General features: G+C 38.1%; 1 protein-coding gene across 1 annotated transcript in view; it reads left to right on the plus strand.

The window, feature by feature from the left end:
* Positions 1 to 319: 319 nt before the first annotated feature.
* The window catches only part of GRAMD1C (GRAM domain containing 1C), a 101,923-nt gene continuing 88,168 nt past the window's right edge, over positions 320 to 14,074 (plus strand). The window contains exons 1-2 of the mRNA XM_045852068.1: positions 320 to 366; positions 4,262 to 4,411. Of these exons, the coding sequence (XP_045708024.1) occupies positions 340 to 366; positions 4,262 to 4,411 (177 nt within the window). The 5' untranslated portion in view covers positions 320 to 339. The remainder of the gene's footprint in view (positions 367 to 4,261; positions 4,412 to 14,074) is intronic.

Genomic DNA, 14,074 nt, shown 5'->3' on the forward strand with positions numbered 1-14,074 from the left:
GCTTAGAGAGGAGTGACTTGTGCCTGGAAGCCATTTCACGGTAGGTACAGGAATTGGAGGCTGGTAGGTAGGTAGGGAAGGGCAGGCTCATCCAGACCCCTAGTAAAGACTGACTTCCAGGCTAACAAATCAACAGTACATCAGGAGCTAGCGAAAGGTAGGGGTCCTCAGCTGCCGCCAGAGGGCGCGAGGCCCGCAGGCAGGACCCAAGGTGGCCCTCGGAGGCCAGCGGGCGGGCAGGCGAGGCCTGCGGGAGGTGGGCGCCCGGCGCGGGGTAGGTCGCCCCCTCCCCTCGGGCGCGCGTGCGCGGTACCGTGGCGGGCGGCGGAGGGAGCCGCGATGGAGGGCCCTCTGACTGTCCGTCAGGTAAGTGGCGCCTCGCTGGGTCGGGCCCCCAAATGGTGGTTTACCAGTTCTCTTCGCGACGGTTGTTTGAATCCTTTCGCATTATGGTAATTCATTTTTCCCTTTCCTTTTCTTGGTGCTTTTTGGAGTATTGTGGAAAGTTGTTACCAAGGAAACGGTTTCCTGTGCTTCCTGCGAGCCTGTGCCCTCGGGGCCACGGCGGGAAGGTCTGCATCTCTGTGGGCGCAGAGTGCGGGAATGTGGTCCCGAACTGTCCTACTCCTGAAGTCTCAGCCTCGGATCCCGCTGACTCAGGCTCCGAGGCCGTGATTCTGGCCCATATCACGTTGGTCCAGTCTCACCCACTTCCCTGAACTGTCAGCCCTTGATTAAAGGGCTCAGACTAGAGAGTTTAAATCACTGTGCTGTCGACCACGACTTTGGTTTCAACTAGTTTTGTTTAGTACCTTCTTTGGTAAACGGAAGAACTTGTTGGTTAAGCTTCAGAGTGAAACTTTTGTTGCAGGACACTGTCTTCATTACTTTTACGTTGGTTTTGTGTATATATTTTACTTTTAGAGAATTGCAACCGGTGCAATACGTTTGAGTAACATTTTACAGTTTGCAAAAACGGTGGAAGCCCTCAGATAGTTGTTGAATGAACAAATGATGAATGTACTATCTCAGTTGATTCTCAACACATTACTATGAAATAGGAAAGATAGATATTCATGAACCTAATCAGTTACTCATTCAATTACAAGGGTGGACACAGTAAGTTAAATTACTTGCATCATTACCTAAAAGATAAATCATAAGTAAAGATATGAAGTGATAACAATAATAAGACAAATAATGCAAATAAATAATATAATAATAAATACGTAAGAATAAACTGTTTTGTGTACTCACAACTGTAAACCTACTTTCACGCACCCAGGTATGTCTCTGGCACTGGGTGTTTGGGATAAGATGGTGAGCAACGCAGACAAGACATGCTCTCCAAGAGCTTATTGTCTAGACTAGACAGAATTAGTACCCCTGCTGTAGAGTGAAGAAAAGAGATTTAGAGAGATTGTGTGACAGCCAATGACCACACTGCTAAATAAGTTAGGGAGATAGGATTCTGTGGTGGCCACTCTACAAAGCCAGAATTTGATTTGGATATAGAAAGTGATGATGCCAAACACATACGCCATGAAGATATGAAGAGGTTTATTACTCATTTATAAAGGCTTATTACTTATGTAGTCACATAATGAAAAGGGAAGAACAGGGCAGTCTCAAGCAGATCTGAAATGACTTGAAAGGGCAAGGAAAGGAGACTGGCCCCAGGTTTTTTTGTGATTAGAAGGTGGGGTCCAGTGTGAGTGGAGAGGACTTGCCTGGTTGCCTCTCCTACCCACACCAAAGGGAAGAGCACCCAGGCTTTCTCACCAACATGCCCATTTGAGGGACAGAAGAGGAAGAAGGAGGGGTAAGGCTTAAAAGCTGTCAGCAGGCAAACAAAGAAAAATCGAATGAGACTCCTTATTCACCCCTGATGTTTGATGACGGAAATGTACCATTTTTCATTTAGTTGAATTTGAACTTGCTTATGTAAGCCATCATGGCTCTCTGTGGGACCTGTAACCTGAAGCTAGTAAGGAAGATGACAGTTCCCTTGAATGCCTTGTTCAAGATCCCAGTGATGATTTTGAGAAATAAAATGAGTGCCTTGGTCACTATGAGTAATGTTTGGAACTCTGATGGGGATAAGAGTATGTTGGCAACAGCTGTTGTTATAGCTTTACTATATGTAGAGAAATGCGTGACCTTGGTTTATATTTTGAGTATCTGGAAAGCACCAGACTTCTTTACCTCAGAGGTCACAACTCTTAGGCAATGACCCAAGAATCTGTAAAAATGTGCCGATGGCTCCAGTTGTTGACTAGCGTATTCACTGTTAAGTTGACTGTGGGAAGCTCAGCCAGTCGTGTTGACTCTTGGGTTCTTTCCTTCATCAGGGACATCCTGGTTAAGGGATACAAGGCAGTAGGTCTCCAGTGAGTTTCATCATGTGCCATGGTGGTGATGCTGTCCACCCCACAGCAAATTTGTCCATTAAACTTCAAATAGGAGTTTGAAGAGTACAAACTGCTATTGCTGTTTACTCAGTTGAACCCAAGTTGCTCCTCAGGTAATCAAGGGGTTTAGAAAAGAGCTAACCTCTTCCGATACCATGACATCTGATAAGGGAGCGAAGGCCCTGGCTGGGTGGCTCAGTGGATTGAGCAATGGCCTGTGAACCAAAGGGTCGCTGGTTTGATTACCAGGCAGGGCACATGCCTGGGTTGTAGGCCAGGTCCCCAGTAGCGGGTGTGCAAGAGGCAACCACACATTGATGTTTCTCTCCCTCTCTTTTTCTGAAAATAAATACATAAAATCTTAAAAAAAAGAAAATAAGGGAATGAGGACAAGGAAGGCCATGTCCTCCTGTAGGCGGTTGCAAGGTATTGCTTTCAGGATGGAAGGCATAAGTAGTCCCTGGCAATGGAGGATCACAGGCTTTGTCTGTGGACCCTTTCCCACAGAGTCCAGTATGCTGGCAGTACTTGCTGCTCTAATGGCATATAGTATGGAGCTGAGGAGGTAGTTTCTCATATCAGAAGCCTGTGGACAACTTATGGACATTATTGGGGTAGTTGCTTCCCATGCCAGTGGTTACTCTGTAGCGTTCAAGCCCCAAGACTAAGTAGAGTTTGAATTAACCCTTTGCTGTGCCACACAGGTGCCCTGGGAGCTTTTTCCCTGTAACCCTGATCAGGATTTTTGTTAAACAGAGAATAGGTGGCAGCAGCAGCAGCAGCAGCAGAGCTATGTGCTCTTGTCTTGGCTGCTCCCCCTCCACCTCTACACCTCCCCTACTCTACTCTTTTTTTTGACTCCATAATTGCTCTTTCATGAGTAACCACCTGATGGGCCCATATCTTGCATGGGGTATAGCCTTTCCCCTGACCACTCTATATATTAGGGGCCAATGCCTGGTTGAGACATCGATTCATTTATTTTAACTTTATTGTTTTTAATAAACCAGAATTAATATATCAGTTTCCTTACCAATGGACAGTAAGGTTATTTGCAGTTTTTTAGTATTAAAAACATGGCTGACTCCATGAACCCATTAAATTGCCATGTTTTAGTATATATACCCTAAGACTCTACTAGGCATTGAATATTATTCTCCAAAGAGGTTGAACCAATTGTCACTCCCTTCTTCTTCTTTTTTTTTTTTTAAAGATTTTTATTTATTTATTTTTTTAGAGAGGAAAGGAGGGAGATAGAGAGAGAGAGAAACATCAATGTGCGGTTGCTGGGGGTCATGGCCTGCAACCCAGGCATGTACCCTGACTGGGAATCGAACCTGCAGCACTTTGGTTCGCAGCCCGCTTTCAATCCACTGAGCTACACCAGCCAGTTCTTCTTCTTCTTCTTCTTCTTCTTCTCCTTCTCCTTCTCCTTCTCCTTCTCCTTCTCCTTCTTCTTCTTCTTCTTCTTCTTCTTCTTCCTCTTCCTCTTCCTCTTCCTCTTCTTCCTCCTCCTCCTCTTCTTCTTCTTCTTCTTCTTCTTCTTCTTCTTTTTTCTGTTTAATTATCCCTCTAGCTGACTGAACTACTGGAGAGTAAGGACTTTGTTTTATTCACTTTTGAATCCATAGTGCCAAATAAAGTACCCAACAAATAATAGTAGTTGGAAAATACTTGTTTTATGTGTACCTGTATGAACTATGGAAGCAAAATCATACTAATTACTGTTTTCTAAAAGCTTAAATATTGTCCTTTTCAAGATAATTTACATAGTTTGAACATTGACTCTTTTCTTTTTAAAATGGGCATTTCTCAATAAGTGACTTAAATTGATTGATACTTGTTTCCAGGTAATAAATGAAGAAGATGCAAGCTTTGCCATCGAGTCACAGGAAGAATTAGAGGAAAATTCTAGTCCAGTTGTGGATGAGAATAATATAGTGTCAGCTAAAAAACAGGGGCCACATTTACATAACTGGAGTGGTGACTGGAGCTTTTGGGTAATATTTTTCTTATATCTTTATTTTAATCTTAAATGCAAATTTTTATGAGTCTACAGCAATTCATACATTATTTATAAATTTTTATTAGCTTCTAGATTTTAATTGTTTTAGTCCAGAGTCCCTAAGACATTTCTGATTATGCCCTCCTTTGGCCACTAGAATGCACTGTTGTCTGGTTTAATGGAGTGGAATCATCTGCTTCAGTTTCCCTGGGAGAAAACTATACCACAGAATTGTATTCCACTTACACTGTTGTTCGTTTTATTGGCAAGAGACTAATGTTATACAGAAACCGTATTTCTAAATGTTACTGAGAAGCCAGCTGTTTTACATAATTTTGATTTAAAGAATTAGTTCCTGTACCTAAAAGGAAGTTTAACTATTTTTGACCTGTAGCATGTAGTGATTGTAAGATAGGTTTTAAAGTTAAGTGTTTCATATTCTGTCGCACTGTGCTCAGTAGGTTGTGTAACCTGGATATGCTTCAGGTTTCCCCACTGTAAAATGAGACTACTGCTTGTTGATTAGGTGCATAGTGTCTTTTGGTAAGAACGTTTCTTTTTCCATATGAATGCTAGCATGTATTATATTACAGGGTTCATTCTAAATCCAATGGTTCCTATGAGATTTATGGGCCATTTGACAGAATAATGCACCTATAAGTGGAATTTATATAAGATTATAAGGCATATATGTTCCAATATTAATTCATTAGAATGCTGATCTCTTGAGGATTAGGCACACTTGGTAATAGATTTTCTAATAATTTTCGAGTAGACCAAAAAAGACATATTATTAACAGGTTATAAGGATTAATACAAGTACCTTCATTCTGTTTATAAATAGCAGCTCAGTTATTGAATGTTATTGAATCTTCAGGTGAGTAACAGGTTTTTACTTTCTATTAAGAAGGAAAATATTACTAAGAAGTAAATCAAAATAACTACACCCTAAAAATTATATCATTTATATTGATTTTATTATTTTTGGTCACATTCAGAGAAAGCTTATGACTATTGAAGTGTTTTGACCCTTCTGTACTCTGAGTTTTATAGCTTATGTTACAGATTGGGAACCTTTATATTTCCAAGGACTGCATACAGGCCTAAAGAGTTACTCTTGGCAGACTGGGTGCAAGAAACAGGGTAAAGCAAGAAAAGGAAAAAGCAGGGGAGTGAGGACTTAGAAACAGGAGGGACAGGGAAAAAGGTACGTGTTCTATAGCTCTGTAACTCAAAGTGTAGAATGTGGAGCTAGAATATTCGTATCACATGTCAATTGATTAAAAATGCAGAATCCTGGGCCCAACCTCAGACCTCCTGAGTCAGAATCTTCATTTTCACAACATTTCCAAGGGATTTGTATGCACATTCAAGTTTGAGAAGCATTGGTTTAGAGTGTTGAAAGCTCAGTTTTAGGTCCCTATGCTCATTGTAAGCACTTTATTTTGAGGAATTTTTATAGGGATTCATATGAAATAGACTTAGAGATAAATACTTCTTAGAGATAAAAACTTCTCAGAAGTTTTACTGACTTTTCCAGAGGTCACTTACCCAGAAATTGGAACTATCAGAACTCAGAGGCAAGCAAAAATATAAAAGAACCTGAATATCTAAATCAAAGTTCATGCTGACATATGTGTATATTGTAAAGAGAGAATTCCTCAAGTTTTCCTCTGGAATTTAAAATATTTTGACATATTTTTAATAAGCCTAGAAATAAGTTGGTTCCCACTATTTAGTTGACTAGACTGGTGAGGATAAGGGGATTACATGTTGAAAGCACACGGGCAGAAGCAAGAAATGGCAGCAGAAGCTCAAAAAAGATAGCAGTAACCTTTGCTTCTTAATGTGGAGGCCAAAGGTCTGTGCAGATGAGTTGGCTCTAATGTCATAGCACTACAGCTGATAGAAATGATGATTAAGAAGTCTGGAAAATAATGCCCATTTTTCTCTGCCATTTTATTTTTTAATTTCTCTCTTTTCTGCCATTTTAATTCACCTACTTCTACCCACTGACTCTATAATGTCACTATTTTCATGTTCTCCCTGCAATAGAATAGGAATTGAATGAGGACAGTAAAATGGTATAGTTCGCTGAGGGATCCAGAATGAACACAAGGAAGACCAGTAGCAGTAAAGGGAAAATACTCATGAGGCACATGATCTTGTCCTTAAGCAAGAATTAAAAGAATGTCAGAGTCATTCCACGAGAACATTAAAAGAATCTGCATTTGTGCCTTTTCACTTTTGGAAGGTTTCTACCAAAAAGGATTAATAACTTTTTAAAGTTTTGGTATTTATAGAGTATCTAGGGACCTGAAAAATTCACTAATGTAGAATAACTCATACTCTGGGCTGGCTAACTCAGTTTTTCCATAGCAGTGAATTTAGAGGGCAGCATAATATAATGAACAAATTGGAGGTTGGGAAGAAAACATCTGGGATAGAGTATATGCTCTAACTCTGGTGATTTCACCTTGTGGTGCTCTTGAATATGCTGTTTAACCTGTCTGGCCTCAGGTGACTCACTTATAAAATTAGAGATTGGGCCGCGGTATTGCAAATTTGGCATGTCTTGAATCAATAGGAGCAAAAGGGAGTTATGGCCTGTAAGTGCTCATAACTTACAGTTGCAGTAGCTGTGTGTCAGTCATAAAAAACTCTGAGCACACTCAAAAGGAGGGTTTTACATGGGGAGCAACTTTCCTTAAGACCATTCCAGAGTAAAAAAAGTTGAAAAGTGATGGATAAGAGGACCTACTCTTTGTAATACTGGAAAATATGTTTTGATGAATCCCCCATAATTGTGAAAACTTAAAAAGGATACAAGAGAGTGAACCAAAGTTTATGAAAGTTTTGTTGTTGTCGATACTGAGGTTGATTTCTTTTAGACTCTATCCATTTAATCTTGTGCTGCTTGACAGATTGGCTAGTGTCTTTCTGACAGAACTTTAAAGGAATATGATTAAATCTCCATAGCAATTGATAGTGAGATCAACAGCTGCAGGTTTTCTATTTTAATCCTGTAATGTTAAGACAGGGATATAAAGTGTTACATGTGTTTTATTTTTAATTTTAAAATGAAAATATTTAATCCTAGTGTGTGGGAAATGAGTTTCATCATTATAACTTTTAAATCCTAATGTCACAATGAAAATTATGTGAAATGAAGAAATGAAGTTTAAAATAAAGTTAATGGCAAATAAATATTTATGCTTTTGCTTTTTAACTGTTGGTAAAAATACATAGCAAAAGAAAAAAACTTTAAACAAGAGGCTTTTGTTTTCCTATTTAAAATAATGGTATATTCCAGGTGGATTAAGGTCTCAGAGGAAAATCACACAGAGATCTGCCGCAGATACATTTGTTTAATTTAACGTCTCTTAGTGATGTAGAGCTAGCAATTATTGGGAGGAGGAAAAGCCTTTGAGAGTTTCTGTTGTGTATGTTTAGAGGATGACATACTTTCCTGGATATTTCATAAAAGTAAAGTGCTGTGGGTCAGGCACTTAATATTGTGTCCATTTATAACCTGGTTCATTAATAATGTTTCCCTTAGAAATATGTGTCATTTGTGTATACTTTTCTCCTTAATACCTGATTTAGTTGATAATTACATTTTAAAAATTGGGGGATTTATAAAGTTTTCTGATTGTGTAACTAAAATTAAATTTGTCTAGGGTGTGGTTTTCTTTAAATAATCATGTATTTGAAAATCTTCACAAATATATATAGAGTAAAAAAGATATGAAATCTCAGCTCCCTCAAATCTTTGATTTAGGAAGAGAAATAGGAAAAAAGGAAGATGGAGTAGGAGAATTTTAAAAGAGGTTAGAGTTCAAATTTGTCATTTCTTTTATATATTTGTTCTAAAATATTGTAAAAATAAAACAAGTCTATATTTTGAAACATTACCTATATATGTTCATATAATAACTAGTATACAAATGCTTTTCTTAAATATTTATTTTTTTATTTGTTGTTTTTATGTTGCAGTTGTCCCAATTTTTCCCTGTTTGTCCTCCTCCGCCCAGCCGGCCCCCTGCTCCCACAGTCAATCCCCACACCGTTGTCCATGTCCATGGGTCATTCATACATGTTCTTTGTCTAGTCCCTTCTTCTTTCCACCATTATCCCCCTCTCTATTCCTGTCTGCCTGATGTCAATCTGTTCTGTGTTTTTATGTCTCTAGTTCTATTTTGCTCGTTAGTTTATTTTGTTCATTAGATTAGTTTTGTAAGTGAGATTATATAGTATTTGTCTTTCATTGATGGGCTTACTTAGCATAATAGCCTCCAGGTTCATCCATGCTGTGGCAAAAGGCAGGAGCTCCTTCTTTATTTCTGCTTCATAGTATTCCATTGTGTAAATATATCACAGTTTTTTGATCCACTCATTTACTGATAGGCACTTAGGCTGCTTCCAGCACCTGACTATTGTAAATAGTGCTGCTATGAACATTGGGTGCATAGGTTCTTTTGAATTGGTGTTTTGGGATTCCTAGGGTGTAATCCCAGGAGTGGACTCACTGAGTCAAAAGGCAGTTCTGTTTTTTATTTTTTAAACGAATATTTTTAAATATTTTATGTATTAGTATTTATTTATTTATTTATTTAGTTATAGATAGAGGAGAAGGGAGGGAGAAAGAGAGGGAGAGAAACATCGATGTATGAGAGTACTTCAGTCTGTTGCCTCTCACATGCCCCCATCTGAGGACCTGGCCTGCAACCCAGGCATGTGCCCTGACTGGGAATAGAACTGGCGACCTTTCAGTTCTGAGGCTGGTACTTAGTCCACTAACCCACCCCAGCCAGGGCAGTATTTTTAATTTTTTGAGGAAATTCCATACTGTTTTCCACAGTGACTGCACCAGTCTGCATTCCCACCAACAGCGCAGAAGGATCCCCCTTTCTCCACATCCTTACCAGCACTTGTTGTTTGTTGCTTTATTAACCATGGCCATTCTGACAGGTGTGAGGTGATGTCTCATTGTGGTTTTGATTTGCCTCTCTCTAATAGCTAGTGATGTTATACTTACATTTTAATAAAAAATATTTATATTTGATCTTCTCTGGATCATAGTCAAGTTTTTCCTGATTGTACAAGAAATCGGAAGCCTTGATTCTGTACTTTATCATCCACTTGTCACATGATCACAGTCATGTGACTCACAGGTACACTTTCACACTCATAAGTGGGGGATAATTGTTGCTACAAACCTGATTGAGAGGTATATATCATGAGGATTAATTCATGTTGTACTGTTAAATTTTAAAAAAGCCCAAGAGGATTAATTAGTATGTTTGTAACATATTTTGGCAACTTTGGTGAAGAGGCTTTTTGTAATCATATGTTGTCCTCTACAACATATCTTGGATTTATTCAACCTAAAAAGGATATTTCTGATTTTCACTTCGGTAACTGATAAAAAAAGAATAAACTCATATTCCAATGTCGTGTTGGGTTAAAAAACTATTTTATCCAGTTAAAATTTTCAATAATAGATAGATATTGTTTGAAAGCCTACATATCTTTTAATACTTTCTGATTACTTTTAATTAGAAATGAATAGGAACTAACATTTTTAGAAATATGGAAACAGGCCGGTTTAACTTAAAAGCTTTTCTGTTACAAAGTCCTTAGAAATGCTGGGTGAAACATTATAAACATCTTGAAATGCGTGTCTGGGCTCACAAAATTGCAAGGGAAATATCTAAGGGCTAAATAAGAAGAAGGAACTGATTACCAGAGTTATAAGCAACGTAACCTTCATGCTGAGGCCACCCTGAGGAATTTATTAGCCTCAGTAACTAAAGCTTTAATGGCCACATTGGGATAGGAAATGATGCCTTGAATGTGTGTGAATTGGTACTGAGAACTGTTTATAAAGCCATGACTCTTGAAGAGTTATATTGTCTGTGGAAGGTAGACTAGGAAAGAAATCCACCTATGTATGCAGGTTGAAGACACAGGCTTATCAGTCTCAACTTGGGCTTGGGTGGTGGGGGGAGGGAAGTCTTCCTGAGAGTACATAACTGCAGTTCATCTCGCATGAAGTTTGGAGACTAGAATAAATAGCATATTAGACCCTCCAAAGCTTCAGATAAAACTACCAGATAAAGACTATGAAACAATCATTTGATATTATTAAAGGCTTAATAGAAGAAACTTAAAGCATAATAAATGGATAAGATATTCTCAAAAATACTAGGCAGATTTGGAAAACAATCCAATACAACCTTTAGAAGTGAATAATATGGTTGTTGAAGTAATTAAAAATTCAGGGAACATGGGAAATAGCAGCTAGGGAGAAAAATCAGTAAACTGAAATATATATGAGGAAATTATTGAGATTGCATTACTGAGACATAAAGATAAAATATTTGAAACAGAATGGTTTAATGAGAAACCTTAGAAGAAAAGTAGAGAAGTTCATTATGAATCTCAAAGGAATTTCAGAAGGTGAACATAGAGACTGAACAGGAGACAATATTCAAAGATAATGTGCGTGGAAATTTTCCACTTTTGATGAAAGACTTCAGAATCACAAAGTACAGTGAATCACAGAATAAATTAAAAGAGTATGAGAGCAGAGACATTGTTATAAGAGAAGTGGCAAAGGTAAATGTAACCTTTTCAAGGTAGGAATAACCTTATTAATTCATTTAGTGTCTTTTATGCACCAGACTGTTTAAACAAACAGGACTGCCGTCGAGCCAATAGTTCAGAATGGGAGATGGATAGTATATGAATAAGCAGATGTGTAATGTTATGTCAGGTAGTGATGGAACCTCTGAAGTCAGTAGGAGAATGTAAAAATGTAGAGAATCACATGGGAAGGAGCAGCATCTTTGGTTAGGATGGCCAGGAAAGGGTTCTCTGAGGAGGTGCCATGTGAGAGAGCCCTATATGGGAGTTGGGGGTGGGGGACAAAGAAAGGACACAAACAAACTGCGACGGAGGGGAAAGGGGAGTGGTGTTCCAGGGAAAGTCCCAAGGCGGGGAAGAGATTGGCTTGCTTAATAAACAGCTTGCTGATGGGATCAGATATAGTGAACAAGAGAAGGAGAAAGATCAAGAATAATCATTCCGCCCTGGCCAGCTGGCTCAGTTGGTCGGACCTTGTCCTGGTGTACCAAAAGGTTGCATGCTCAGTCCCCTGCCAGGACACATACCTAGGTTTCAGCTTTGATTCCTGGTCTCTGGTCCGGCGCTTACCAGAGACAGCTGATTGATTTTTCTCTCTCACATCAATGTTTCTCTGTTTCTCTTCCTTCCTCTCTCTCTAGAATCTATAAAACATATCCTTGGGTGAGGATTTTTTTTTAAAAAGGAATGATCGGAAGATCAGTGCAACTGGGTACTGGCAGCATCATTTAGGGGAAAGACTAAATGCTTCCTCCCTAAGGTCAGAGAAAAACTGTCTTTAATGTAAAAATAGAATGGAATGATTTTGAATAAATTATAAGATTTGAGACTATAAAAGTTAAAATTGTATTTTAATTTTTTGGATGATTTCAGTTTTTATAAATTACAGGAATTTTTTAAAATTTGGAAATTGGAAAAATATATAAAGAAGAAAAGTAAAGTTACTTATGTTCCCACCAAAGAGAGAAAAGTATTTTGAGAATTTTTGTTTTTTCCATGTATGTGTATGAATTTTTTAATTTAGCATATTTGGAATCAGTGTTCATATACATTTATATTTCCTTTTCTTAAAGTTTAAACTATTGAGCTTTTTCTAAGGCCAAAAATTTTTTATAATCTTGAGTTTTATTGACAGTGTTATGTACCATTACATTAATATTTTCAAAGTTATTTAATGTCTCTTTTTTTCTAGACATTTAGTTTCCAAATCATCATAAACATTGCAATGAGCATTTTTGAATAAAATCTGCCCAAATGTTTCTTTCTTTAGACTTAGATTACCATAAATGGAATTACTTGATTATAATCTGTATATTGTTTCTCTTTTTTTAAAAAAAGATTTTATTTATCTTTTAGAGAGGAGGAAAGGAGGGAGAATGAGAGTGAGAGAAACATCAATTGGTTGCCTCTCACACACCCCCACCAGGGGACCTAGTCCACAACCCAGGCATGTTCCCTGACCTGGGATCAAACTGGTGACCTTTCAATTTGCAGGATGACACTCAACTCATTGAGCCACACCAGTCAGGGCTATTGTTTTTCTTTTGATATGTATTGCAAACTGGTTTTTAAGAAAAAATGTGTCAGTTTATACTCCTAGCTGTAGTATATAAGAGTATGTACTAATCTCATTATATTTTATACTTACGTAAATTTACTTTAAAATAAATTTGAAATGTTCATTTTAGTGAAAAGTATCTTTCTAAAATTAGATTATCCTTGATGAAACATCATCTTTATGAACATAAATTTTAGGTGTTGCTATTCATTTGTTGCATGTGCTTCTCAAAGCATAGTTTGATTTATAAAATAATTATTAAAAAATTAATGGTGTTTGTTGCTTGTAACCTGATATGCATAGTGTACTGAGAGATATACCTTGGTGTATGTAGGTCAATATCTCATTTTCTGTAGTGCAGGAGGGGAATTCTCCACACATTCACAGCAGCACTAATGGTATTCTTTAGTGAGGTGTTTCCCAGGTAACACAGATAGATTCCGATCTCCAGAGTTTTACTCAGGGCATTTTTTTTTGTATATATGTCCTCTGAGTGAGTTTTCTTGAAGTATTCAAGAAGGTCACATGAATACTAATTTGTGACTTTCAGGATTTTTCACAGCATGACTTAAATCATTCTGGCCAATAAATATGACTCATGTCCTTTAACCTAGTATTATTCTCTGTTTATCTTGCTTGGGGTTTGTAGGGCTTCTTGAATATTTTTGCTGTCTTTCATCAGATTTGGCAAGTGATTAGCCATTATTGATTCAAATATAACATCTACTTTTTTCTCCCTCCCTTCCTCCTGGGACAACAGATATGAGGGGGGACCCCAAAATACCCGGAATTATCTTCTAGAGGGCAGGTCCCTTGTAGTTCAGGCTTTCCCCACTAGGTGAATGTTCTAGAAACCTATCTGTATCAATGTACCACCTGTCATTGTTATGAGAGGCAGCCTTGGCCTCAGTAAATTTTTTTTGAAGACACTTTCAATGAGTTTGCCCATTTCATGATGGATGATTTACAAGCACACCTGCCCATACTATGTTGACTGTTCAGCAGTTTTTGACCAAAAATGACGTGACCCTTGTGCCCCACCCTTCCTATTCACTCGATCTTACCCTGAGTGGCTTTTTTTGTTTGTTTCCCCGGATGTAAAAAGCCCTCAGATGTTTTGCCGATGTGGAAGAGGTGAAACAAAAAACAGCAAAAGCACTAAAAGGCATCAAAACTGATGAGTTCAAAACTGTTTTGAGCAGTAGAAAAACTGTCTCCATAGGTGTATTGCAACAAATGGAGAGTACTTTGAAGGTGACTAAAGTTTATTTATTTTTTATGCTATTATAGTTGTCCCACTTTTCCCCCTTTCGCCCCCCTCGTCCCAGCTCACCCCCCACTTCCGTAATCAGTCCCCTCACTGTTGTCCATGTCTGTGAGTTTCTCATATATGACTGACAAATCTTATCACCTTCCCTCAATCAGTCTTCACCTTGCCTCTTCCATCTTACA

Source organism: Phyllostomus hastatus, unplaced genomic scaffold (genome assembly GCF_019186645.2).
Source record: "Phyllostomus hastatus isolate PE091 unplaced genomic scaffold, TTU_PhHast_1.1 phas_contig_86, whole genome shotgun sequence".
Lineage (NCBI taxonomy): Eukaryota > Metazoa > Chordata > Mammalia > Chiroptera > Phyllostomidae > Phyllostomus > Phyllostomus hastatus.